This window comes from Rissa tridactyla, chromosome 5, assembly GCF_028500815.1.
Source record: "Rissa tridactyla isolate bRisTri1 chromosome 5, bRisTri1.patW.cur.20221130, whole genome shotgun sequence".
NCBI lineage: Eukaryota > Metazoa > Chordata > Aves > Charadriiformes > Laridae > Rissa > Rissa tridactyla.
The window spans coordinates 47,733,249-47,760,240 of NC_071470.1; the positions used below are offsets into that span (position 1 = coordinate 47,733,249).

Here is a 26,992-nt window from a genome sequence, read left to right on the forward strand (position 1 = left end):
CAACATGTTGCACCAGATTATTTTTAGCCCAAATCAGTTTGCAAACTGCTCACAGCTCAGCCACCAAGACAGACGTAGTAATCGGCTGGTGCAGTGGTAAAGAAGAGGAACGCGATGGTGGGGCTGCAAAAGATGCGCTCGTCAAATCCCAGCTTTAGTGAGGGGGGACAAGATGTTCTGACTTTAAGAGCAGATGAGTATATGTGAAGAAAGTAGGTGCCCGTTTGCACTTTGGACAGATGCATTTGGTTATTCTGCTTATGAAGGCAAGTGAAAAACCTACTGGAGTATCAGGATACATTTTGGAATTCCCTTTCACAACATGCACCTCGCCAGGAGGTGCAGGGGCTGCCAGCTTCACGCACAACGTCAGTCTCCATTGAAAGGAGGTCCTGTGGGCCTAAGGATCCTTTTTCCAAAAGGCGGTTACCGGTATAACGGTCGGCATCCCATATCACACTGTTTTCTTTTCTTTAGAGGTTGCATTTCAGCCCTGGGACTATTTTTCCACATCCCCCTCATTTTTCTGTGGTTCCCCGAGAACTCAGGAAGAAAACAACACTTAAAAGCTGCAGCTGCACGACCCAAAACAATGGCAAAGGCCGAGGATTTCTACAAAATCAGGCTGACCAGAGCGTATTGAATCCCCCAGCGTGGAGAACCACTGCGTAGATGTCACCGATGCCACTAACTCTCTCATCGCGCTAGGGCAGGCGTAGCGAAACGCCAGCTGCCTTTCACAAAGCTGAATATTGCCCTCTTCTGGTCCCTACCCGTCACTGCAGCCCTCTCGTCGCGGGGGACGGCTCTTGGGAGTGGCGGTAAGTGTCCCGCGGATGCCACCCTGCGACAGCGCCCCCGGGACTCGAACCCCCGACCCTCACCCCCCGGCTCCGCCGCGGAGGTGCCGGTAAGCCCCGCCCCCCTGCTCGGCCACGCCCCTCCCCTTATCTAACCCGCCCCTCCCGCGCACGCCTGCGCACTCGTCGCGCGTCACTTCCAGTGTGGCGCGGGGCAGGCGCCGGAAGCGCCTCCATAGCGGTGGGCCGAGAGCTGTGACGGGGGGAGTTCGCCGGCGCCATGGTGGAGGTGAGGGGCGGAGGCGGTCGGCCCGCTCCGCCGCCGAGGCGCCCCGGGCGAGGCTGGAGAGCGCGGAGGGGGCAGCGGGACGGGTTGGGGCTATGAGGGGGCCGGGCCGGGCCGGGTAGGGGAGGCCGGGGCCCACCGAGCCCAGCACCGCACCCAGCACCGCACCCCTCAGCCTCACTTCCCCCTTAGCACGAAAGCGCCGCTGTGGGGATAGGCCATGGCGGTCCCTCCGCCCAGTCCGCCCCGGGGGACAACGAGGTGCCCGCAGGAGGCGAGAGCGGTGTTTCTCGCCGGTCTGAGGGCTGCGGCTTCGGGCTGGCGGGGGCCGCGGTCTCTGTGGGTATGGGGCAGGAGTAAGCAGCAGGCGGCAGTTCTGCTTTGCCAGACGTAACGCCGGGTGCGGAATTGGTGCTGGGGAGGTGATTCTGTGGTGGGCAGCCTCCAGAGACTTAGTAGCTTTGTCAGCTGGTCACGAAAACGGTAGCTTTTTTTCTTGGTGAAGGCTGGGAAATAAAGCTGAGGAGAAGGCCACTGTTTTTATAGGCCATGGAATAGTTACTGCTGGATGAATGTCATGCACTTCTAAAAGCAAGCGTTGTTGTCAGGAGCATGGAAGAAGATGCAAAGACTGCTGCTCCGTGTAACACTACTAGCTGTTTTTTACATAGTGATATCTCTGTCAAAAAATGTTTGTAGATGCTTATTCCCTATTGGGCAGGCATTGCATTATCTACTAGTCTTGTGGTGATTTTGATGGCTGCTGTTGTTGAACAGTATTTAACTACTGTGATTCTTATTTTCTTCTCCAGTTGTATGAAATTCCTAACCCAGTTCCAAGTGCTGGTTTCATTTTTTGGGGTTTTTTTTCACTTAATACCTGGAGCTTGCAGGAGCTCACAGAACCAGAGCAAAAACTTTGTGTAGATGCTACTGAGTTAGAAAGGTTAGAAAGGCCACCGCAAATTGGGTCGATGAGTGGACAGCTTCCAGGGCAGGAAAACAGAACCTACAAAGAGCTTAACAGGGAAAGCATCTGTAATGAATCTTGGAGACTGGGCAGCTGAGTGATATCCAATGCCAAAAGTTATTACTGTAGCTTCTGGTTGTTGTCTTTGTTTGTATGACATACAGAACAAATACAGGCATGCAACGAGTTTGGATTTGTACCTAAGCAAGCAGGCTGAGATTTCTAATGATTTTATTTTTTTTTGTCCATTTGGGAAATATTTATAAACTGAATTGTGCTGTTGGTAAGCAAATATTCTAGATAAGTTAATAGCTGTTTCATGCTGCTTGATAGTTCCTGCATGAGATTTTAAGTATGTTTTTATTTTAGTAACAGTTAAAAATTAGGAGAACAAGGTTTGTCAGGTTTGATCTCAAGTTTTATCTTGGTAAACTTTGCTGTGCTTACGTAAAGTGACATTGGGCATAAAACCTGATGATTCCCCTTGTTCTTTTTATGGTGGTAGTAAAATAAAACTTACAGGAATGTTTTCAGAATTGGTTACTTTATTGCCTATGTATGAAAACGGAACTGGAAAGCATGAGGGAAGAAGCTTGCATGCTCACAGATTTGTCATGTAGATGCCAGTACAGAAAGTTTGATCAAAGTTTTTGCTTGCTTTTCGAAGTCTTGGTGGTTTCCAAGAAAAGGACTTTTATTTTGATAAACACTGAATTAAAACAGTTAACAGATAAACTTAATTTTTTAGTTTCCAATAAGAGCGGTGTTTTCTGTGAATTGAATCATGCTGTATTATTTAACGGTACTCAAGTGGGAAATTGTTACTCAGTTCAGTTTGTTTCCATTTTCAATTTTTCATTTAGTTATGTCCAAATGTATTTAAATATTCTTTTCTTTGTTTTAGGAAGTCCAAAAGCACTCTGTGCACACACTTGTGTTCAGATCTTTGAAGAGAACTCATGATATGTTTGTAGCTGATAATGCCAAGCCTATTCCATTAGATGAAGAAAGGTAAGTACTGCAATCATTGAATTAGTGGTGTGCCTCAGAGTTTTAAATTATGTTAATTATTGCTCCATCCAAGTCAGAAGTTCAGATGTTTCTGTAGAGTTAAGAGTGTAGTCTTGAGGGAAGAAAAAATATTAGAATTGTAAAGCAAGTTGTATAAAACCTTCTCTAAAGTATTTCAAAACTTAGTAACAATTCCAGACTTGGGGTTTAATCAGGATTATGCTTTGCTCTTCCAACAGTCACAAAGTAAAGATGGCAGTCAAGCTGCGTACAGAGTACGGCTCAGTGTTACACATGCCTACTCTTAAAGAAAACTTGAGAGAGAAAGGAGGCCCAAACACCGGGGATCCTTATGGACACAAACAGTATTCTGGAAATCAAGGTTAGTTTGCTCTCAGTGCTATATTTGTCCTTTCTTTTGTGACAGTCTCACTGATGTAAAATCTGAAGAATGCTGTCCAGTGTTAATCCATTGGAGGTAAAGACAGAAATTAAAATGCCATTTTTTTCATTGTTTGTTAATTTTCTTGCTAGAGTCCACAGGAGGTGATTCAGAACAAGGAGGAAGTTTGTTTTAACAAAAGAGTAATAGAGTACTGTGAGATTTTTACAGTTACTCATCAGTAAAATGGGTAATTTTTATGGTAACATTAGGGTGTGCTGTACTTAGGTGCTAGAAAGAGAAAGATCAGTAATGTGTTTCTTTTTACTGATGTTCCTGATGGTCAAGGACATGCTCTTTTGTTGGATTTTTGTATTTTGTTTCATAGAATTTTTTCAGACTTTTTTTCGGTATGCAACTATTAAACCAAAAAAACGTTTATTTTAAGATACTGAGACATAATGAAAAATATTTTAAGAAGAAAAGAACCTTTTTCTTTTCTGATACCACACACCGTCAATTGTCGTGACTAGTTTAGGTTTCAGTCACCCATGCTATTTGTGTACATGAATCCTTTTCTGTGTTACCTACTTAAAAAGGCATCTTTGATGATTTTTCTCTTGAGGGGGGCTCCCTCTTGATAACAAGTGGCATCACTGTTTTAAAAATGCTATTTTACTCTTGAATTTTTGAAAACTCAGGTGACCAGATCAAATGAAATAATGAAAATGAGGAATGTCTAAGTGTAGTACATTAGAAGCGATTGCTGGTTTCTCCTGCTGTGTATGACCTGCTGTGTTTTCTTGTATTTCCTGTTTGAGTGCATTGTTTGCAGTGCAGTATAAAATGTAATCATTAATACGCAATTTTGTTGCTCTTTAGGACAAGAACTTGAGTATATGATAACTGGTACGCATCCATACCCACCTGGGCCAGGTAAGTAAAATTCTGTGAGTGTTTGCCTGTGATTTTTGCCTTCCTGTCAAAACTAGGCATCCTCCATCCAATTAGGAGGAGGCTTCCTGTTGCTGTGAATCCATAGCTGATAGTAGCAGAAATGCCATTGAAGTCTTTCATAGGGTTGATGCAGAGAGTTTTATGGCTGATAAATGTTCTGGGATAGGAGGTAGGAGGAGGATTTAGGTACAGATGCAGTGTCTTCTCACTCAGCCTCAGTGGATGTGAGTTTGCTGTGAGATGGTCGTTCATTTCTATGAGATCTCACCTCCAGTTGTAACGTCATCAAACAGCATTCTAGGAATCCCCTCTCTGATATTGTGGTCCCTTTTCTCTTGGAGAGCTTGCTGAGACCCACAGAACTCTCGTGCCCCCGCTGTTGTGGCAGAGCCACTCTTAGAATTTTGTTGTGAACAAGGAGAGGGGATTCCAGCTTAGAAGGATGTTGAAAAAAAAGAGGGAGTGTATCCTGCTTTTTCTCATCAGAGCAGAAAGGTGTGAGAAAGAGACATTGGGATCTAATAATCTTAGTGTCACTTGTTTTTTTTCTATGCTTGGAAGAGTTATGTTTCTATGTTGTGACATTGGCCATTGCTAATTGTCACTGTTACTCACCAATCCTGCTCTCTCCTTGTAGCAGTTTAGTTTTAGCTGTTGATCTTTTACTGTTAGTGCTTAAGTTTATTACAAGTATGGTGAGAAATGTGTTGTGGCTTGATTTATAAGTTAACAAATGTGAGTGTTCAGTGGACCCTCAGCCATTAAAAAAAACGTGCATAGTTGACTGTAACTGTGGGGACAGGACTTGCTTACAGAGGTTTCCTTAAGTTCGGTGTTCTTATAATAGAATCAGATATGTCATAATTAAAAATTAGATTTCTTTGTTGTTTCTTGTTTTAACCTGGATGTCTCACCCAAATATTGTCTTTGTCAACTGCCGGAACTTTGGTTAGGGAAAGAAACAAAGAAATGGGAGTGGAATAAATTCACCAGTCTCCACCAAAACTACACTTTGCAAAGAGTTTTTAGACTTTTTTAAAAAAGTGATCTGCTGTTCCTAGGATGAGGTTATAAATTATAAGTTGTAGTCTGAAATTCTCACTTTGGTAGGACTAAACCTTTTGTAGTTCTGGCACCACTGCATGATACTAACCACCACTTAGGGATAGCAAAATGAACTGCATTAAAGGACCTAAGTTAGCAAATACTTCTCAAGAGCATGTCTTTTTCTGTGATATTTGGATTTCCATAGTGGTTGAAGCTGGATGAAAAGATAGATGCTGCTCCTAGTTAGGCTTTTCTTGTTTCCAATGACAAATCATAACATTTTCTACTCCAGAAATTGTATATGTAGTAGAATCAACATGGAAAGAATTTGGGCCAAAATAAAAATTTCAGTGAATTTGACTTGCGTGTGAAAAAAATGTCATTGAATGATGGGATTTAATATTACAGGAGTGTGAAAAGCCCTTTTTTGCAGGTGTATGTGTATATATGTGTTTGTGTAATATTCTTTTCTGGGTTTTCTTTTTTGATAGTTGTGTTTACTTTTGCTGTGTTATTTTTTTTCAAGGTGTGGCTCTGACAGCAGATACTAAGGTCCAGAGGATGCCTAGTGAATCTGCAGCACAGTCCTTAGCTGTAGCACTTCCGGCTTCTCAGTCCAGGTACTTTTGTGTTACTTCATTAACGCTTTTGTTATCTATGGGAATTTCAAGGCAAACCACAGAAGTCAGAATAAGAGCTGCTTTGAGTGTTTTGAATGCTCTAATTTATAAAATGTTTAAAGAAATTACTTTTAATGTGGCCAGGCATAGTTTTTCTGTACACTTTTATTTCTTCGATGTCATAAGAGGCACTGGGCAGAAGTTGGATCGAAGGAAATTCTGTTTAGGTACAAGAGAGAAAAGTGGGGCTTTGTTTGTGGGTGTCTTTTACCTTGAGCTCGTCGAGCACTGGAACAACTTGCCCAAAGAGGTTGTGGAGTTTCCATCCTTGGAGGTGTTCATCATTCAACTGGGTGCACCCCTGTGATACCTTACTGCTTACTTAGCGAAAGACCAAAGTTGATTCCAATCCATCAGTCATTTTCATTCAATCTAGGCTGGACGCAAATCGGACAGCTGCTGGTGTGGGTGATATTTACAGGCATGCTGGAATATCTGAGCGTTCGCAGCCTCCTGGAATGTCTGTGGTGAGTTTGTTACACATCTAATGTGAAAAGTATATAGTGTTCACCACATTGCTTCTGGATTCGTTTGTGTGTTGTGTGGAGATCTCCTGACTGACTAAATTTAATGAGTGTTGAGATGTCAGAACAAGAAGGCTTTGGATTTTAGGCAAAGAGGTAAATTATAAAGCATAAGAGTAATCTTCCTTTTAACTTACAGGCTATGGTGGAAGCTGGTGGAAACAAAAATTCTGCGTTAATGGCAAAGAAGGCTCCAACCATGCCCAAACCTCAGTGGCATCCACCTTGGAAACTGTACAGAGTAAGTTACATATGTATGACATGAACATGCATATAAAAGTATATGAGTATTTTATGTCCTTTAAAGACCTCAAAACATACTTTTTCCTCTCATTCACAAAAATGAAATCAAGTGAAAAGTGACCACAGCTGAGTTGTATATGCACACTCTCTCCTTAAATAACGAAGAGATTACATTACAAATATTTTTCATTCTATTTAGTAAAATATTTTGTGAATATTATTAATTCTACCCTTTTGTCTACATATGTTTAGCTGTATTATAAATTCATTACAGAGTTTGTTTTTTCTAGTCAGATTCTTTGGTAGAGGAACTCAAAGACAAAATGTAAAGTTTGAAACTAATAACATGTTAAAGAAATACTTTAGCAATGTTAATGTAATGAAATTGTCTCCAAGAACACTTAAAGGCAGTTGGTGCCTGAGTCAGTCAGACTTCTTTTGCTTGGTATGAAAATGGGGGGGAAAAAGATGACTTCGTTAATCACACATTATCTCTGCAGTTTAGATTGCTTGACTTCTAGTCCTGCTTTTGGATTAGTCTAATTTTCCTTTTAATTTTCTTAGGGCCTAATAGTAGCCATTGCCCCAATATCTCCATCATCTTTAAACATTTTGGTGATGAGTATGGCAGGGTAGCTGAGTTGAAGGGAAAAATCCTGGTTCAGATCTTTTTAACTTTTCAGGTGCATCTGTTTGAATGTGTACTTTTTTTTTTTTCCTGGGATGATTCTTACTATGAAATGTAAGCAATTTCATATTTTGTCAGAGAACGGGTGAATATTATTTTAGGAATGTTGGGCTTTCCTGATATTTAAAAATCTCATGCTCTAGTATCAGAATTGTATTGTTTTAGCACTGTTCATCTAAATGTAGCACCGTATGTAGGTATTTAGACCTTCAGAAGAGTCCTGAATGCTGTATTAGTCATAAATATTAAGGCTAATCTCAAAAAGTAATTTTTTTAAAAAACACTTGAGTTCAAAAGAATATATATGTAAGTTTTCTAGTTTTCTAATACAGCAGTATTAGAACACGCTCTATATAAAAATAAATGCAAATGCCATTTGAAAAAAATAGCACCAAAGTAAACTCATGAGAAATTTAAGGTAGACAAATGAAAAATGCCTACTTGTTAGGAGCGCTTTCTTTTGAGAGAGAGTGCTAATACAATTCAAGTCACTACTAATTCTACATGTCAGCAGTTTTAGTGAAGGTTTGCTGTCAAAATGCTTGCTGAACAGGGCAAAAGCTTGTTCAAGCAATGCAGAAATAGAAGCCTAGCTGGAACACCAAATGTAGGTTTCATTTTATTTGTTGCTTAAGATCAACATTTTAACTGGTCTTCCTAAGGTTGGTTGAAGTCATTTGTGAAAGATGGGGACTTAAAATAGGTCAGATGAATTATTTCTTAGATTTTTCTCCTGGAAATGCCAGTTTCTGCTCTTAGACTACGAAGAGTCTAGACAGCTATCTCAAATGTGTGTGGCTGTGGTCTTAATCTGGTCAGAAGAATCCACTTTAGCTTCCCAAAGTGTTTCTGCCTAAGAACTTTTGGTGTGTTTTAGAACTCTTGAAATGAGCTGTACATGAAATATGACATCCAGTGAAACCAAATATGTGTTTTGATTTTAGCTGTCTGACTTCAGAGAAATTGGAGAAACAGAAAGGCTGCTGTAAACAAGCTATGTATTGGTAGAGCTTTTCTTGTGAGGTCTCTCTACAGTGTTTTGTTACCAGAAAGTTTCAGACATGCTCATATTATCCCTTATTTGGGGAAAGGGAGGTGGTGGCGTGCTTTTAAGAGGTAGCTATTATATGGCAATGTGATTTAATAGCCAAGATTTCATATAATCGTTGTTTAACTATTATTTTATAAGCAGTATACAGCAGCGTAAGGAACTTGTGCTTAAATACAGTCTTTCTCTGCAAAGCCTTGAGTGTTGAGCCACAGTGTTACGGACTTTCAAAGGATTTGGAAAAGTTGCTTATAGGAACAGGGTCTTTCTGTACTGCAAGTTCCCCAACTCTGGCGTATGAGGTGAATTTCTAGAAGTCTCTTCATTTAACTAAAGTAGAAATCAGTCTCTCTTCAGATCTAATTTAATGTTTGACTTTTTGGCGATCGTGCATTTCTTGGTGAACACTAACAACTTTCAGTGTTGGAAAGAAAGTTATATTGACGGATATATGCATATTTCTGATTTAGAAAAAATCTTGTTTTTTCTAAAGGTTATCAGTGGTCACCTGGGCTGGGTGAGATGTATTGCAGTAGAACCAGGAAATCAGTGGTTTGTTACTGGCTCTGCTGACAGAACTATAAAGGTAAGAGGTTGGAAGAAATCACTGACAAAGTTTGCTGGGGTGGGTTTTTGGTTGTCTTATTTAAAAAAAGTCTTCAGCCCTTGGAAACAATTTCTTGGTTACTGCTTGCAGAATAATGAACTACAGAACATTTTTTCTTGTCATAAAGGATTTGTGGACTATTACTTCTTGAGATTTCATTTATTACATGGCAGGAGCTGGAGGGCAAAGTGTTATTGTAATTTTTAGTTTAAAATGCAGCAGGATCAGTTACATCTGGGCTGCTTACCCAGACTATCAATGTGTACCTTTTACCTGTTTACCTCAAAATACCTGTTTTGATGCAGATTTGGGACCTTGCTAGTGGCAAATTGAAATTGTCTTTGACGGGACACATTAGTACTGTACGAGGGGTGATAGTAAGTGCAAGAAGTCCATACCTCTTTTCTTGTGGAGAAGACAAACAAGTGAAATGCTGGGATCTTGAATACAATAAGGTAAGCTGTAGTTTCTTTGATTGGAATTATTTGATGGTGGCAAATATTAAAATCAAAGCATTTAGAATATTCTTTCAAACATCCAGTTAGTGTTTTTTGTTCATTAGCATTTTTTGTTCATCTAGGTTATCAGACATTACCATGGTCATCTAAGTGCTGTCTATGGTTTAGACTTGCATCCAACAATAGATGTACTGGTAACATGTAGCAGAGATTCAACAGCACGAGTAAGTAGAGCATCGTTACGTTTTAACATGTTGATATGTTGGTGTGTTTCAACATCTTCTATTTGTAAAAGTGGATACTTACCAAAAGTTAACATGAATCAAGATGAAAATACTAAGATGATCTGTGTTAACTTTATCTTCCTTTGTTGATAAATACTGAAGCCTGAATACACAAAAACGCAGTGTCACTTCGGGAGGCTGTTTTATTTCTTAATTTCGTAGGTAGACTATGTAGTATATATAGACTTGCTGTGTTGTATTTAGAAGATGGTGTGGTTTTATGGTGGCTTTAAGTTATCTGTATGTCTAGAAATTCAGTGGCAGGCTCCCTGCTTCCCTTGAAATTTGCCAACTGAGGCAGTTGTGTGATTAATTGTTGGATGAAAAAAACCAACCTAAACACCATGGTTAAATCTGTAGAACTATGGCAAGGAATTCATGTAATCAATGACAGTGCCTAAAATACATTGAATACACATCTGTTACTGACCTCTGTGACTTATTTACTGTGAATTCATAGATTTGGGATGTGAGGACAAAAGCCAGCGTGCACACGTTATCAGGACACACAAATGCAGTAGCGACAGTGAAATGCCAGGCTGCAGAACCACAAATTATTACAGGTATAATGGGCATGGTTTCATAAGTAACGTGATTGTAAAACATAATCATGAATGTGTTTGTTCAGTAATTATGTGAGCTTTATAGCATTATCTTTGTTTATTTTCTCTTATTAGTTTTCTGTTGAAAATGGGCTATGCAGTGTTTGAATGTTTTTCTGCACTTCCGTTGTTTCTGGTGTTCGCGTTTTTTGTTGTAATATGTATTGAAACTTGCATTTTCTGCATTCTCACTGTAGATGCATCTTCTGCATTTTTTGACTATTACAACCCAGCATCTTTCTTTGTCTGAGGTGGTATTATTATCATATTTTTGTAACAAACGTTAACAATATTTTTCACATATAAACTTTTGGCTGCCTTACCAAAATAATAATGATGATAGAATCAATATAATGGTTTCTATGATTTTTTTTATTTTCATTGCAGGCAGTCATGATACTACCATACGGCTCTGGGATTTAGTGGCAGGAAAAACTCGTGTTACTTTAACAAATCACAAGAAATCTGTAAGAGCAGTAGTGCTACATCCAAGACAGTAAGTTTTCCTCACTCTTTTACACTTCCATGGTTCATAACATTGAGTGGTGACAGAAAGCTGATATGAGTGATGATTTAGAATGGTAGGGCATAATAATGTGAAAAACTGATGAGTTTAAAATGCCGTAAAAATGTACATGTGAGTTCTCAAATACCTTTACTACACCGTAGTGCCCCCCAAGTATTGGCACTGCTGTTCATCAGCAGTCCTGAGAGTGTTTTATATCCCACAGAATTGCTTATGTATGTGCCTTTGCTGTCAGTAAGAAACCAGTGAAACTGGATTTGTAAGGCTAATAATAAGTATGTAACTGAATGATTGTTAGCAGAAAGTGAAGTACTTTTGAAAAATAGCACGTGTGAATAATGCTAAATGAGACAGCGATTAATAGAAAATGGTTTTATTGCATATGTGGTTTACTGCACAATTTAACTGGCCTTAAAAAGAAACTTCTTGTGAGTATTTAATCTTTGAAGCAGGTGTTGCTGGAAGTACTCTGAATTTAGATACTATATTTTGTTGCATCAACAGTTGCCTGTTCAGATAAATCCCTGTTAAAACAATGGAGAAAAGGAATTCACATAGAACTGCAGTACTTCTGCACCTTCAGTATTTTAAGATGAAATTCTGTCAGTGCAGAAATTCAGAATCTTTGTTATGAATCAATTCTGATCTAATCTGTGTGTCTGAAAAAACTATAAAAATCTCATGCTATACCTGTTAGCTATAGCAGAGAAAACCCCTACTTTTGCTTATATTCTGCCCAAACCAAAAAATTTGGTTTCAGATTTGTCAGTCATACCTCTTTGAAAAAATACTTGAACTGTTTTTATCAAGCAGTAGCAACTATCAGCCTAGTATTTTTTTATATTTTGGTATTTCTATATTTTTTTAATATTTTGGTATTTCTATATTTTTTTACTATTACAATATTTTTTTCCTAATAACCTATTTTGGTTTTGAATAACCTATTAAATAGACAGCAAATCGCTTAGACGTTGTAGCAACTGAAGGTATTTCTAGAGGATTTTTATGTGCTACCCAAATAACCTTGTTAACTGCTTGCACATGTTAAATGAGGGAATTGATTATTTTTGAGTAACTCAGTAAAACAAGTTATCTCTAGTAGTTCATTTTTTTGCAGGGCTTTATCCTTGGTTGTGTAGTTTTAGAGGACTAGCCAATATTGGTTTTTTTTGTTTTGTGTGGGTTTTTTTTTCCTGATGCTTTCGCTGATGATGCTGTCATACCTGAAAATTTGCTGGAATAACAACTGACTTAATGCACTTAATGTGCGTTTTTAATGTTTATTTGCATATTAACATCCTATATGGCATAGGTTTTATAACGTTTATGGAGTCTATGGAACAGAAATGAAACAGAGATAGGTCATTCATGACTTCATAAAATTGCTTCATTTTATGCAAAGTAAAAATGTCAGAAAAGCACTCTCAGTATTAAGTTTGCAACTAGCATTTAACAGTAGTTTCAGGATGTTTGCTATCCCGACAGCTATTTTGAACTGTAATATACTATGCTTATTTCCTTTCAGTTACACATTTGCATCTGGTTCTCCAGATAATATTAAACAGTGGAAATTCCCAGACGGAAATTTCATTCAGAACCTCTCTGGTCACAATGCTATTATCAACACGCTGGCTGTAAATTCCGATGGTGTTCTGGTCTCAGGAGGTAAAATGAGAAATATGTGTTCATATTTCCCTTCTCTGCTCCCCCACGTATACATGGCTGGAGGTCCTTAGACAAAGATGCTCACTGAGTTTTCCTTTATCTGAGCCTGTAAGCCTGCTACAGTATACAACTTCATTTTATAGTGAGTAGGGCCACTTTTTATTTCTATTTATTTTGTGCTGCGTGCACAAAAATGTATTTGAAAGGACTTTTAATCTGTAGCAGAGAAGAGGTTTCCTCTTCTCAGTTGACTGCTGCTGCAAGGCTCCAGAGTATCCTCTGTGATCTCCTGAGTCTGAATCATTAGTGTCCCCTCAGGAGTGGTGTGGAAATTGGAAGCAGCTTGGCAGACATCGGCCACTTTGTTTGCTGCTCTGTTAGTAACTTGTTGATGCAGTGAGAATGAATAGAGGACATAGAAACATCTTGTTAAAACTTGCTGTACCATTTAAATGTGAAATCTTCCCTGTTTTTTTATGCAGCACAAATGCATTGGTTCTGTTGTCTCAGGGCTTCCTGTGTGCATTTTCTGATGTTATATTTGTATCGTTCAAAAGATTGATAGCTAATCTCCAAATTTTATTTGGCTCTGTGAATCAAAGCCATGTTTGCTCAGCAATTTTACATGTTCAGGCATCCTGAAATAAAGAAGCTAGCCACTTGGCTCCCGGGCCTATGAGAAAACTTTGTGTATATTGTGACACATATATTTAATTCTTTCACTCAAGAACTTCAATAATTTAATAATCATATGATACATTAGAGTATTGTTAGTGGTCTGTGAGTCCTCAAAGTCTGGGGACTACTAGCTTGTGTTCGTGTATCTGTGTTGTGGGGTTAGGAAGAGAATCCTGAATGCTTACTGTATCTGATAGTGAATAATTTCATGTAAGAAGGTTTATCTCATATTGCAGGTAGCATTTTCCTATATATTAGTTACCCAAGCACTGTAATAAAAACACTTTGATGGAAGTATGTGTTACTAAAACCATAATATGTGATGTTGCTGTGAGTTTCATCTTTGTACAAGACAAAGTACACATGTAGTACTCCATTTTTTAGTGACGTTTTTGAAAGTAGTTTCTACAAATCCCAGCTGAAATCAGATCTTTTCATTAAGGCATTGTCTATATAGTAGGGAGATGGAAAGTGTGTTTTTAAGGTATATCCTGTTATAAACAAGAAATGAGTAAATAGTGTGGAAAAAGGAAGTGCTAATTTTACAGCTCGAGAGGTGAGCTTTAGAGAAAACAGTCCAAGATTGCATCGGAAGACAGAATTAAAGCAGGAGGCTAAACCCAAACCTCTGAGGTCCTAGACAAGTTGGTTAATCATGGGAGAGCTCTAGCAGTCAGAGGAAGGTGATTTAAGAGGCTAGGCTGTATTGCACCACATGACTTGCAGAGACAGAGTTTTCACCTCTTGGTTTTGCTTGTCTAATCTTTTGGGTAGCTGGGCAAGCTGGACAAGTAAACAAGGATAGGACTCAATTCACAGTATCACACATGATGAAACAATTTAAGATGGGTTCCATGAGTTTGCAGAGGCAGATACTTGTGAAAAGTATTTCTGTATTTTTAACCAGACCATAAAAAAAAAAAAGTAGTAGTTAAGTTGCACTTTGAAATACTGAGATCTGTTTAGTGCCATTTTGTCCCATGTGCTCTTGGTCCTGTTTGATACAGTGTGTCATAGAATCATAGAATGTGTTGGGTTGGAAGGGACCTTTAAAGATCATCTAGTCAACCCCCCTGCAGTAAGCACAGACATCTTCAACTAGATCGGGTTGCTCAGAGCCTCATCAAGCCTGGCGTTGAATGTCTCCAGGGATGGGGCCTCCACCATGTCATGTAGGCTAGGGTTGTAGATTAAAATGGAAATGGGCTAAACAGGAATTGGAAGATAGCTAATTATATTGTCAGCTTACCTTGGTCGTTTTCAAGTATATATAAAAGTGGCCCTTGATTTTACAATTTGGATAAAGCTCTATTTGACAACTGGTGCATTCATAGTGAGAACAAGAAATCTACAAAATACTGCACTGGGCTTATATTTCATTCTGTATTATTTTGAAGACTCTTCTAGGATATCTTTGTAGGACACTTTTGTACTAGTAGTAGTTGAGGCTTTAGAAAAACTTGTTACTTCTCCACATAAAAAACCCTGTTGTTTTAATAATATTGTTTGTTAGTTTTTTAAGAATATACATTTGGATGTTGATTCCCACCTACTCCTTTACATCCTCATGCTATCTACAGCAACTTCAAAGAAGTTGATGCTAAACTAAAATAAGTTGTTACGTTGGAGTATTTTACTGTAGAAGCACCCTTCTCGAAACATCTGGATTTCTTGTCTAGCTGGCAGCTCTGGAGGAATTTTTAGTAGATCTGTTTCGGCTAGATAATGCTTTGGGAGGGGGTTGGGTTTTGTAACTGAAAAATTGCTTTGAGAGCGCCCTTCAGAATACAGAGTTCAGATTGCTGTGAATACCCTGTATCTGATGCCAGTAGCACTAATACTGGCCGTGGTTTAAATTGTATTTGAAATAGAACCTCTGCAGACATTAAGCCTAGATCTCATTACAGACTCCTGAAAGTCTGTCATCTGTTTGACAGGATGATACCTCTTTGTTCAATTTTAGTGGAGATACTGAACAGGGAGCTTGATACTCAGAATGCCAGTCCTTACTTTGCTTCCAAAGCAACTTGCTGCAGTTGCCTTATGATGTAGTATATCATCTCTCTGGGTTGTCTGATGCAAAACTAGATGAAACTCTGAGGAAGCTTCCATCATCCTTTCTTAACTAAGAAGGAAACCAGTAGAAAATGGGAAACCTTGTAGGGTGTACGGAGCTATTCTATATGAATGTTACAGCTGATGTATTTAGTTGTTCATTATACCGTTTTTAGAAAACTGATAGAAATTAACTGGTTAAAATATTAAATGCGTTTGTCTGTTTTAGCTGATAATGGTACTATGCATCTTTGGGACTGGAGAACTGGATACAATTTCCAGAGAGTACATGCAGCTGTACAGCCAGGCTCTTTGGACAGTGAATCAGGAATATTTGCTTGTGTATTTGACCAGTCAGAAAGCAGATTGCTAACTGCTGAAGCTGATAAAACCATAAAAGTATACAAAGAAGATGATACTGCGGTATGTCAAAGTGTCTTTTTAATGTATTTTCATGAAATCAACAGATTTCAAACGAATGTTACAGATATTAATAAGGGATGTGCACAGACTTGGGTAATCCATTTTATTAACGTTTGAAAGCAATGTGTAAGTAATAAGAGGATAGCAGCTAGTTACTGCACCTCCTAATTTCTTACTTTATGCCATAGTACAAATAAGTCTCAGGTCTGTCAACTCTTCTGCAAAAGTCTTTTGTGATACAGTTTGGAGAAATCTTAATATAATAATCGACATTGCATTCTGAAGCCAGTAGGGGACTGTATGTGTCTGTATTCATTAAAACACAGGGATTATCAAAGAGATTAAATTTGAAAGATTTATTGTACTACTTGATATGATCTAGATGAGTCATTTGCCATCACAATTTTTGGAATCAGAGTAAACAGCTTATTTTCAATCTGTTATTCTCAAATCTGAATCCATTTTCTAATGGAGAAGACAATAGATTGCTGTATAGTTTATCGGAGTATGTCTTCAATATAAAGAATATAAGGATTTTTATTAAACCTTGGTATTTTTGCACTGAATTAAACTTGGATCAGCTCTTAGATATAAAGGAATAAGGAATGTTTTATCCATTTTGCAACTGGGCGAACTGTAGACTCTGTGGTATCTGCCAGTACTGATGTGGATATTGCTGGAAGGTCTGTCTCTGGAATTCCTGTTCCTGTGCTTTGATCACTACAATGTTGTTTCTGAAATGCCATTGGCAACCTGATTTTTGTGCTTTTTGCAAAAAAAAAAAAAATAAATAATCAAAATCCAGAACAAGTCTTGTCATGTACTTCAGACAGCAGGGTGATACACAGTTTCATTTGGGTAAATTAATTACATAGTAGATTAGGTAATTAATGTTACATATGCAATAAAGTATATATACTACGTGAATAATACTTTAAACCCTAATTACAAGTGAATTTCAAGTTAAAAATAAATTCTTATGAGATTTTTCTTCTTTTGCCTTTAGACTGAAGAAACTCATCCTGTCAACTGGAAACCAGAAATTATCAAGAGAAAGCGATTTTAGTGCAACAACATACTTACCCTGTAATATTGTTTTGGCTTTCCTGAGAGCATTCGGTTGCATTTTGTTCTGCCTAGAACAGCAGAGCAGGAAGTCAGCTAAGTCATTGCTATTTCAACATGTTTTATAATAAATTTTATTTCGCTTTCCCTTTGTCTTTTTTTGGTGTGATCCCAGCAAACCAGCTGCAGCTGTTAAATTTCTTTGTGGAGCATGTATAGTTCATGAAAAGGATAGATGTGCAGGTGGTCACTTTTTTATATGAATCTATTGAGTGTAAGTCTAAAAATATTTTGCGCCAGGTTTGCTGAAAGACCCTTGCTTGACTCTAAAAGTTAATTGCAAATTTATGCATAGAAGCCATCTACTGGAAATTTCTTGAGTGACACTTCTAGATTTTAGACCAGCATTGTTTACTGTACATATGTTGGGTATATACTGTAATGGGACAGTATATATACTAAATTCCAGAGTAATAGAGTAATCAAGAAAGAAGCAGGACAATATAATAGTAATGTAGTTTGCTTTATAAACACAGCCGCTGAGCATTGCCAATGCTGTGTTGTTGAATGTAATGGATCTTCAAAGTGTTTCTTTCCCTAGGAAAGCCTTCATATGCAACTACTCATCTTCATTTAGTTTACTTCAGAGTGGACCTTCTATAGCAAGGACCACTGTCAAATCGCATTGTTCAGAGGGTTATGACCAGTTGACTTTCTTTGTAAATCCCCAATTTGTTTTTTCTAGTTATCCAAAGCATATATGACACTAGAGTACAGTGAACTTTTAAAACTGAGCTCTAAGAGGAAAAGCTCTTCAGTCATTCCAGCCTTAATTTTACATGTTGCTGTCTTCCCATGATCTTATGAAGGAATTTAAAATAAATAAAAAAAATGAATGAAAGAGAATTTGTACTCCTGAAGGGACAAATCTTTCATTGTGTTTACAAACAGCCACGTAACTAGCAGTAAACATGCAAGCCTCCTTGCTACAGCTTATTGTGATGTCTGCTGCTGTAAAGCACTTTCTCTTCAGAGAGGGAGGGAAGAGCGTTAAGTCAGCAGGCCATTCAGTTGTTGGCAACTTTGCTAGCGGTGTTAATAGCTGCAGTGGCAAACTTCATGCTGGGTAGATTCTGAGAATTTGTCTGTGGCCACAGTGTTGATAGTAAGCAGTTCATAATAATTATTTCTATTCTGTGCCAGTCTGACTTCTTTCAAATCTGGGATTTATGTTAGAGAAACAACAGTTGCTTGCAACGTGTCTTACCAAAAGCTAGTAAAACTAAGTGTTGTTTATATTATGAGGATTTTTGTCTTGTCTTTTATGATGCACAGGAGGTCTTGTATTTATAATTTGAATGTTTGACAGTGTCATTTTAAGGGAGTCCATGCTGCATAAATAACTGAATTTTGGGTGACAGCTATTGTCTGAAGCATCTTCACAGAAAAGGGAGGGGAGTATTTGGTATTTACAAGTTGGATTAAAATTCTTTTATTTGGGTGATAGTTTGAATTTTTCTAGATCTGTATTACATCTGTTTTCATTTCAACTAACATAACAGGGAAGAATACAGGTTGTGGCTTATGTGTACTTTATACTGCTGCTAATGCTTCATTCCAGAAATCGATGAAGCATTGGTGTCACACAGAATTTTCTTGCTTATAGTGAAATCCTCTGTAGGAAACTAGAGTGGAGAGGAATAACTTACTTGAAAGAGGGGGTGGGTTTTTTGTTGTGGTTTGTTTTCTTGTTTGTGTTTTTTGTAGAAGTGTCTATTTCTTCTGATAATTTGCAATCAGGAAGGGGAAATTAGAGGTTCTGGCTCACAGTTCTAGCACATCTCTCTAGTGGCACTTGCTTTAAAAACTGCATTTATTTCACTGTTTTTTGCTTTGAAGGGAGATTACAAAGTCTCCTGCAGAACCTGTGTTTCTTCCCTGGACTTGTGCAGGAATCTGCTAGCTTGGGGCAGTACTTGCCAGGGCATTTTTTTTTGTGCCTTGAGTAAAGATTTGGTTTGCAAATTAAAGGCTGTGCACTATTATTTGGAATAATACTTCTCATTTATGGCTCTATATTATGTTGTCCCAGTTCAAAGTGTGACTTTTTTTTTAATTGTATTCTTTAATATTTGATTTGCGTGCTCATTTCCTTCCCAGCAGTTTTTTCTTCCACTTGACAGTAATGTGAATATCATCACATATACTTCTGTAAGTATTGTTTATGACACATCAAGATTATCAGATTTCATTTAAGTGCTTCTCTAATGCAAAGTAAGCCTAGGTAGTGAGTTGTGATACACACGTATCTGATCATGTAGGATATACAGTGACATTAGGTTTACCCCTGTAAGTTGTAGGGTGAAGCAAAAGAGGAGGATCTGGTCCACTGGATGTATTTTTCATGCTTCTGGAAAGTGTCACGTTGCAATGTCAGTTAAAGTAATCTTGAACGGGAGTCTAATCTCAGAAAATAATTACTGTCATTTATTTCAGATAATTTGATGTTGTCTTCTGATTATGATCAAATCATACACATTTCTACCACAAACCTTGAATTTTGTTTTATACTGTACATAATTGCAAAGAAGTAAGAAAATGGTTTTTGTTTGTATCATAATTCAGAAAAGTGTTACTGGTAAAAATGATAAATTTTAAGATCACTCTGCTGTATACTAAAGGGTACAACGTAAGCTATGTAGCTAGAATGCTGTCGTATACTGGCAGCGTGAAAGTTGTGCAGAACAGTATGTCTTTGACAACTTAAAGGCTTACAGAAGTAAATCTTTAATAGCCAGTTCCTTTTTTAGTCCTGTTATAAGAATTAAAAGTGCTATGCCTGATTTAAGTGACAGCAGTTTAGCCATCAATAAAACCTTCAGTACATCATGATTTCATGTCTTTTTTTCCATTTTGGGTGTTGTAGTAAGAACAAAAAATAACTAAATATGTATTGAAAGTAATTTAGGATTAAAATTGATGACTGTTTCCCATAGTACAGTAACAAACATTTTTGCAGATCAGCTGTAATGGAGAAAGAAAGCTCTTCATAAAATAGTCTATCTGTGAAAGGATTAGCAAAACAAATGCAGAATTGTTCATTAATCTTCTCTAACGTATTTAAAAAAAAAAAAACACATTGACACCTCTCTGAAGTTAAGTATGAGATCAAGGACAGGTTCTCTGTGGGTGGAAAAAAGCTTAAACTAATTTTGGTATGTCTTACTGGCACGTAACTGAAAATTTGGTCACAATGAAATCACTGGGAGTTTTATCATTGTTTTTTTTGAAGTCAAGATTTCACTCAGTTCCGTGTGTTGGGTCTGGCTGAGATGGAGTTAATTTTCCCTGTAGCAGCCCTCATGGTGCTGTGCTTTGTATTGGTAGCTGGGAAGGGGCTGAGAACACACCAGTGGTTTGTCTGCTGCTGAGCAGTGGTCCCACAGCATCACAACTGTCTCTCTCCAACCTAGGACTGGTGGACTGGGAGTGGGCAAGAGGTTGGTGGGGGGGGTGGTGGGAAGCGGACAGAGCCAGGACAGTGACTTGGTGGGCACCTGGCATCCAGCAAAGATCAACCCACTGCAGTCCTTTTTGGCATCCAAAGTAGGGCATGAGGAATTTGAGATAAGGGTAGTATTTGGGAGAGGTAACAGGCAAAATATGGACTGAACTCAGCTAGAGAATGAAAAGTGGAATGGTTGTGGGGAATTTTTGTTGTAATTATGGTGAAGGGATGAGGGGCGGGTTGTGTGTAAATTATCCGCTTTCATTCGGTATTGTGATGATGTTATATTGATTTTGGTGTGGGGAGTTCTTTTTTGTTGATGTGAATGAAGATTGTGAAGATGGTGTGATGAATACGGATTTTCATGATAATTCTTAAATATGTGATTCACTGAGGCAAAGGGTGGAATATATTGGGTTTGCATGGCAAGGTTTTGGTAGTGGGGGGGCTACAGGGGTGGTTTCTCTGAGAAGCTGCTAGAAGCTTCCCCCATGTCTGATAGAGCCAATGCCAGCCAGCTACAAGACGGACCTGCCACTGGCCAAGGCCGAGCCCATCAGTGATGGTGGTAGCGCCTCTGGGATAACAAATTTAAAGGAGAAAAAAAAAAAAAAGTACGGCAGAACAGCAGCTGGAGAAAGGAGTGAGAACATGTGAGAGAAACAACTCTGCAGACACCTAAGTCAGTGAAGAAGGAAGGGGAGGAGGTGCTCCAGGTGCAGGAGCAGAGATTCCCCTGCAACCCATAGCGAAGTCTCTGGTGAGGCAGCCTGTCCCCCTGCAGCCCATGGAGGTCCATGGTGGAGCAGATAGCCACCTGCAGCCTGTGGAGGACCCCACACCAGAGCAGGTGGGTGCCCAAAGGAGGCTTTGACCCCATGGGAAGCCCATGCTGGAGCAGGCTCCTGGCAGGACCTGTGGACCCATGGAGAGAGGAGCCCACACTGGAGCAGGTTTGCTGGCAGGACTTGTGCCCCCGTGGGGGACCCACGCTGGAGCAGTCTGTTCCTGAAGGACTGCACCCCGTGGAAGGGACCCACGCTGGAGCAGTTTGTGAGGAACTGCAGCCTGTGGGAAGGACCCACATTGGAGAAGCTTGTGGAGGACTGTCTCCTGTGGGCGGGACCCCATGCTGGAGCAGGGGAAGAGTGTGAGGAGTCTTCCCCCTGAGGAGGAAGGAGCGGCAGAGACAACGTGTGATGAACTGACCTCAACCCCCATCCCCATCCTGTGCCACTTGAGGGGAGGAGGCAGAGAAATGGGGAGTGAAGTTGAGCCCGGGGAGAAGGGAGGGGTGGGGGTTTAAGATTTGTTTTTATTTCTCATTACCCAGCTCTGATTTGATTGGCAGTAAATTAAATTAATTTCCCCAAGTTGAGTCTATTTTGCCTGTGACGGTAATAGCTGAGTGATCTCCCTGTCCTTATGTCAACCCATGAGCTTTTTGTTATATTTTCTCTCCCCTGTCCTGCTGAGGAGGGGAGTGATAGAGCGGCCTTGGTGGGCACCTGGCATCCAACAGGTCAATCCACCACAGTGGGGTGTTTTGTTGTGTTTTTTTTTTTTTCTTAAGTGATTTGGAAAAAACTGTGTGTCTGTCACAGCATATATTAAGTATCCACACAAGGCACATTTTTTTTGCACACAAGATGCATCGTTCTTTTTTAGATGAGGCTTCTAAATTTTTATTAGGACGCCTAAGAAAACAGTGAGGGTTTGGAAATTAATGAATGCTAGTAATCCTGATCAGCTGAAAAAGGTCAACCTGCAATTCAGTTCTATAAAACGCAACACTAGATGAGCATGACTTGAAACTAGTTTTGCTTAGTAGGTCAGAAGCTGGCTGAAAACCGGCAAAAAAGTTGCGTGAAAAAGGAATGGCCATCCCTGTCTAAATGATGATCCTTCCAAGAATTTTGATGCACAGAGGGCAATCTGCATTTCTCGTTTTGATTTTCAGTAAGCTTCTGTAAGTAAGCTCTGGTTGTGGGGCTAGCAAAATGCAATTGCTTCTGTTAACGGTTTTTCACATGCATGTTTCCTATGCTTCCTTATCTTAAAAAAAAAAAAAAAAAAAGGTTTATCAGGAGTCATTCAGTATTGTAATTTCATCTAGGATGTGCCAATAACTTCAAAAATATCAGTGTATCCATTCACAAATTTGATGTTGGAAATGACCTGAGAAGTTTTTCAGCAAAAAGGCCAAGTCTAACCAAGCAAATTTTCTCCTTAATTAGTATGTATTCTACCAATTGCTGTAAAGCAGCAGTCAGATATTTTTTTAAGATGTATAAAAAACTCTGTAGTGTTTGCTTTAGATGGGAACTGTGGAGTTTCTAGATATGGACTTATTTTTTTTTTCCCAAATGTTATCTTGAAAATCTTTTTAAAGATTTTTGACTTGAGGGATTTGCAGGACCAACCCCCAATTTACTGTTTTCCCACTGCTGCTTGTATTGAAACTATGTAGTATCGGCTTTGTAATGTTTAGTTGTGAACTTTTAAGTCAGTAACATGTTAACTTCCTTCAGGTGGATGATATCCTTTTGTTAACCTTTCTTTAGGGTTTTTGTTTTGAGTACACAAGCCACTCATGTATCTATGTTTTAATTGGGGCACTTGCCTGCAAATTAGACCTCAACAGTATAAATTATAATTGAGCTAAACGTTTGTCTCCAGGTAAGGAAGATTGCAATCACTGACAAGAAAATTACAGTAGAAAATAAGAAATCTTAAGTTTGCACTGACTTGGGAAAACTGTATTGTGCTGGGGTTTTTTCTTGCCTCAAAAAAACCCCTACACTTTACGCTCGTGTTTGAGTATTGCAGGTAGTGTGTGTGAAACACTTGATCCTGACATGTTTTGCAACCTTTCTGCTTTGTTTTTAGGGAGAGTATGTATCCCTTGCAAGACACCTCACCTTTACTCTTTCTGCTGCAGTAACAACTCCTGGGCTTTTGAATGCTGCAAATGTCTCTTTTTTCTTTTTTTTTTTTTTCTTCTCTTTTTTCCCCCCAGCTGATGCATTGCTAAGGGGAGGGCTGAAGGGGTAAGTGCTCCAGAGCAAGGGAGAAGCCAATGCAGCATCAGTGTGAATTATGAATACCGAGGGCTACACCTAGAGAAGAGAGAGACTTCAGAGGGACCAGAAAAGAAAGAGCTGTAATTAACTGCAATCTCTCAGGGAGGTGAAAAGGACAGTAGAAAAACTAAGAGTAGAAGAGACCGGAGCTATGACATCTGAAAGGAAATATTTGAAAACATGCTACGTTTACCTGGCAGGCTGGAGGAGAGGAGATATTTCTGGATTAGGTGAATGCTGAATGGGCATAAAGGAGGAATGGGAGAGAATAGTGGGCTAGTGTGGGGGCAGTCAATGCTGAACATGGAAGTGTGGGCATCCTGATGCAAATTCTTTTGACAGCAACCTGTAAATGCATTTCTGAGAAGCGCTTGTGTTATATGTATCTGCATGTTCCAGTGCTCTCATGCTCTGAAGTATAATTTAAGATACTTCAGAAAATTCTTTGGCACGTGAAGAGTTGCAGAGCAATGCAGAGCGAGGAGTCTGGAAGGTTTTGCTGCTGCAGTGGGATTTTTGCAGAGGAAGCACTTGTATGTACAATTCTAAACAAGGCTTAAGAGTAAAGCATCAAGAGTGAAGCCAAAATTTGTGTTGTGGATATCTTAAAAAGATAGTGAGGCTGCTTTTAGAATTGATTGAATGTAAGAGGATTATCTTACAACTCTGAGTTTGCTTCTTTGACAGGCAAATGGTGAGCTGTAGAATGAGACGTGAGTTTATAGCCACGGAGTGTCACGCTGACAGGATGCATTGCTGTTGGGAGACTATCATGTGATAAATAAGGGCGTAGATTGTGCAATCAGAAAAACTTTTGTGCTGCATCCAACGGCATTTTTTTTTTTACGTCTAGGAAAAGACACGGTGAATCTTAACACGACTTAACTATTTCCATGTAAATCCCCTTGACATGCAAGCTTCCTGCATTGACAGCTAGAGATCTGCTCTCAATAAAGCAGCAATATAGAGTATGAATAGAAAAATTCCATACAAAAGTTTGAACATGGCTTCAGTTGCCAGATGAGTCGAATTTCATGTCCTGTAAGTATATTAATTCTTTCCTGCTCATTCAATTTCTTTTCTTCCCATGCAACATGGTAATGAACATGCTTCTTTCAAAGAAAGTTTGGCAATGCAAACCTACTGGAATTGATCATTTCTGTTAATGACTTTGTTCTATTTTGGAACTGAAAATCCCAGTGAATGAGTTTTATTATTCTATGTTGTTCTAAATCAATGTTTAACAGGAAATTCAAAAGTAACTAGCGAGTCAAACTCATCATGGTAGCTAAATGAAATTACAGATTAAATATGCATGCTGCTAATTAAAACAAATGTAGTAAAATGCAGTGTATTTCTCTTCCTGGGAACACCTGCTTTTGTAATTTGTAAGTGAGGTTGTAAATGTCCTTTAATTACCTAAGGGGAAAGAAAACTGCTTCTGGTGTTATCCAGTTTCTTAGTGGTGTTGGTACATGTGGTTGCCAGGTCAGTGATGCAGTTTTTCTCCAGCCATTAAAACAGGATGACTGTGCTTAAAATGGCACAGTGTGTTTCGAACTTTCACACCCTGAAGAAAACGTCCACACGCTTTCCAATAACATAGCCCTATGGTCTATGGCAGTGCATTTTTTTTAAAGTAGTGTTCTCTCACACAGATTTCAGTTTCTCCTTGATTATTTTTTTTTTTAAGCAACTGTAGCCTTTAATGGGGAAAACACTGCTAAGAAATTGGAAGCTATCTCTAGCCTATATCTCCAGCCTGATTAATTCTGACGTGGTAACTCCTTTCTTTTCTTCCTTTCCCCCAAACTGTCCTGGCTTTGTTCCGTTAACAGCATCCCCACGGAGCCTGTGAAATCCTCAGCTGTTCTGGAGAGCCTCACGTTGTCCAGGCGCAGAGTGCAGTGCTGTGGATCGCTCTTCACGTCCCCCCTGTGGCTCTGCCTCTACTGCATCAAACACGGTGACTGCACTATGCGATGGGAGCATTTTGTGGTGGGAAGTTGTTCTGGGAGATGGGAAAACACTGACTGGATAAAATCTTAATTTTTCTCTGGATAGGTAACCTGTGTTGACAGATGATTGTTCTCCCTCCACCCTCCCGGTCCTTCTCAACCCGCTTAATTTTTCTTGAGTGATCCTTCCAGTGATACAGCACACTATGTATGAAATACTCTGGTGGTTGCTAGCAACGCCCCACGCTGGTTTTAATAGCAAAATCTGACAACAATTTTCACGTTCTTGGCAGAATAAAGGCAAGTAGTAAAGCCTAAGACTGAATGAGAGATAACACCAAGGAAACCTAAACCAAAGTCAGAAGGATGTTCAAGTAAATCATGTCCATGGGCTTTTCCTCTTTAACCTCCTGTTCTGCTCAGCGTCATGCACAGTAACAGTTTATCAGCCTCAGCTTACTCTAGGGTAAGTTGAGACCGGCCCGGCAAATGCTTTGGATTGGTGAAGCTGAGCAGGGAAAGATGCGGAGATATGCCAAAATCTGTCTGCTAGTGAAAGGCTGTCCTCCTTGTGGTGGGAATATGCCTAGCTTCTCTCTGAGTGTTTCACATACTGCTCTTTGCTGTTCTTAATTTCTTGAAGCCCATAAAGAGTTGCTATGAATAGTGTAGTAAAGAGATCTAGTAGTGCAGGTAATACAGGTCTTTAAATTGTGGACAGAACTTCTAACCTGTCTTAAAATCGTGTCCTTGGGAATATCCCAGGACATACAAGGCTTGCAATAACGTGATATCTCTTACTATTAAAAAAATGACAGACAATAAGCCCCTATCCCTAGTGGTCACAATGAGGAAATGGGCGAACTTTCTGCTCCTCAGAATATTGCATCCGGACCCACGCCTTCAAAAAAGCCGGAATGTTGTTGTTCTGTTCAAAGGGAAAACAGAAGGGGTGGTGGGATGGGTGGGTGTGTAGAAAATGAATGGCCAGGGTATAAATGTCCACGTGCTGTTCTGTAAGCGTATGCCTTACACCCTGTTTGTACCGAGGCAGTTCATTTGAAACGACTCTGATGATAACTGGTATCTAGGGAGGGAGGCATGTTGCATGTGAAAAACAAAACTGGTGATTATCTGTGGGAGACAACTTAAAATTAACCACCAGGAGCCAGCACATTTTAAAACTATACAGCTTGTTGTCATTCATACCTCAGGGCAAATGCTGTGTTTTCACACTGTCCTAGTTTTAAGACATGTCAGCTCACACGTTTTTTAACATGGTGCGTTTCTCTGGTGTAGACAGGGCCGAAGTAATATGTGGTGGAATTTAGAAATCTTCCCGTATGGACAACATGCTTTGCCAAGAACAGGAAACCTCACACTCTTTCATCTTCTCTCTCCCATGGTTTTTGTTGAAATGTTTTCCTGCACATTCTCACATGCA

At 39.3% G+C, this 26,992-nt stretch overlaps 1 protein-coding gene across 2 annotated transcripts; it reads left to right on the top strand.

Moving 5' to 3' along the window:
- The first annotated feature begins 994 nt into the window (after window positions 1–994).
- On the top strand, window positions 995–19,891 carry PLRG1 (pleiotropic regulator 1). 2 transcript variants are annotated; one of them, XM_054203003.1, is made up of 15 exons: window positions 995–1,089; window positions 2,961–3,067; window positions 3,307–3,449; window positions 4,332–4,385; window positions 5,980–6,073; window positions 6,510–6,600; window positions 6,797–6,898; window positions 9,130–9,222; window positions 9,549–9,698; window positions 9,824–9,925; window positions 10,446–10,548; window positions 10,975–11,083; window positions 12,639–12,778; window positions 15,741–15,934; window positions 16,941–19,891. In XM_054203003.1, the coding sequence occupies exons 1-15, from the start codon at window positions 1,081–1,083 to the stop codon at window positions 16,998–17,000; spliced, it is 1,551 nt and encodes a 516-aa protein (XP_054058978.1). In that variant the 5' UTR covers window positions 995–1,080; the 3' UTR covers window positions 17,001–19,891. The 2 variants fall into 2 exon arrangements, with proteins under 2 accessions (XP_054058978.1, XP_054058979.1); XM_054203004.1 differs by lacking the exon at window positions 15,741–15,934.
- Window positions 19,892–26,992: the final 7,101 nt, after the last annotated feature.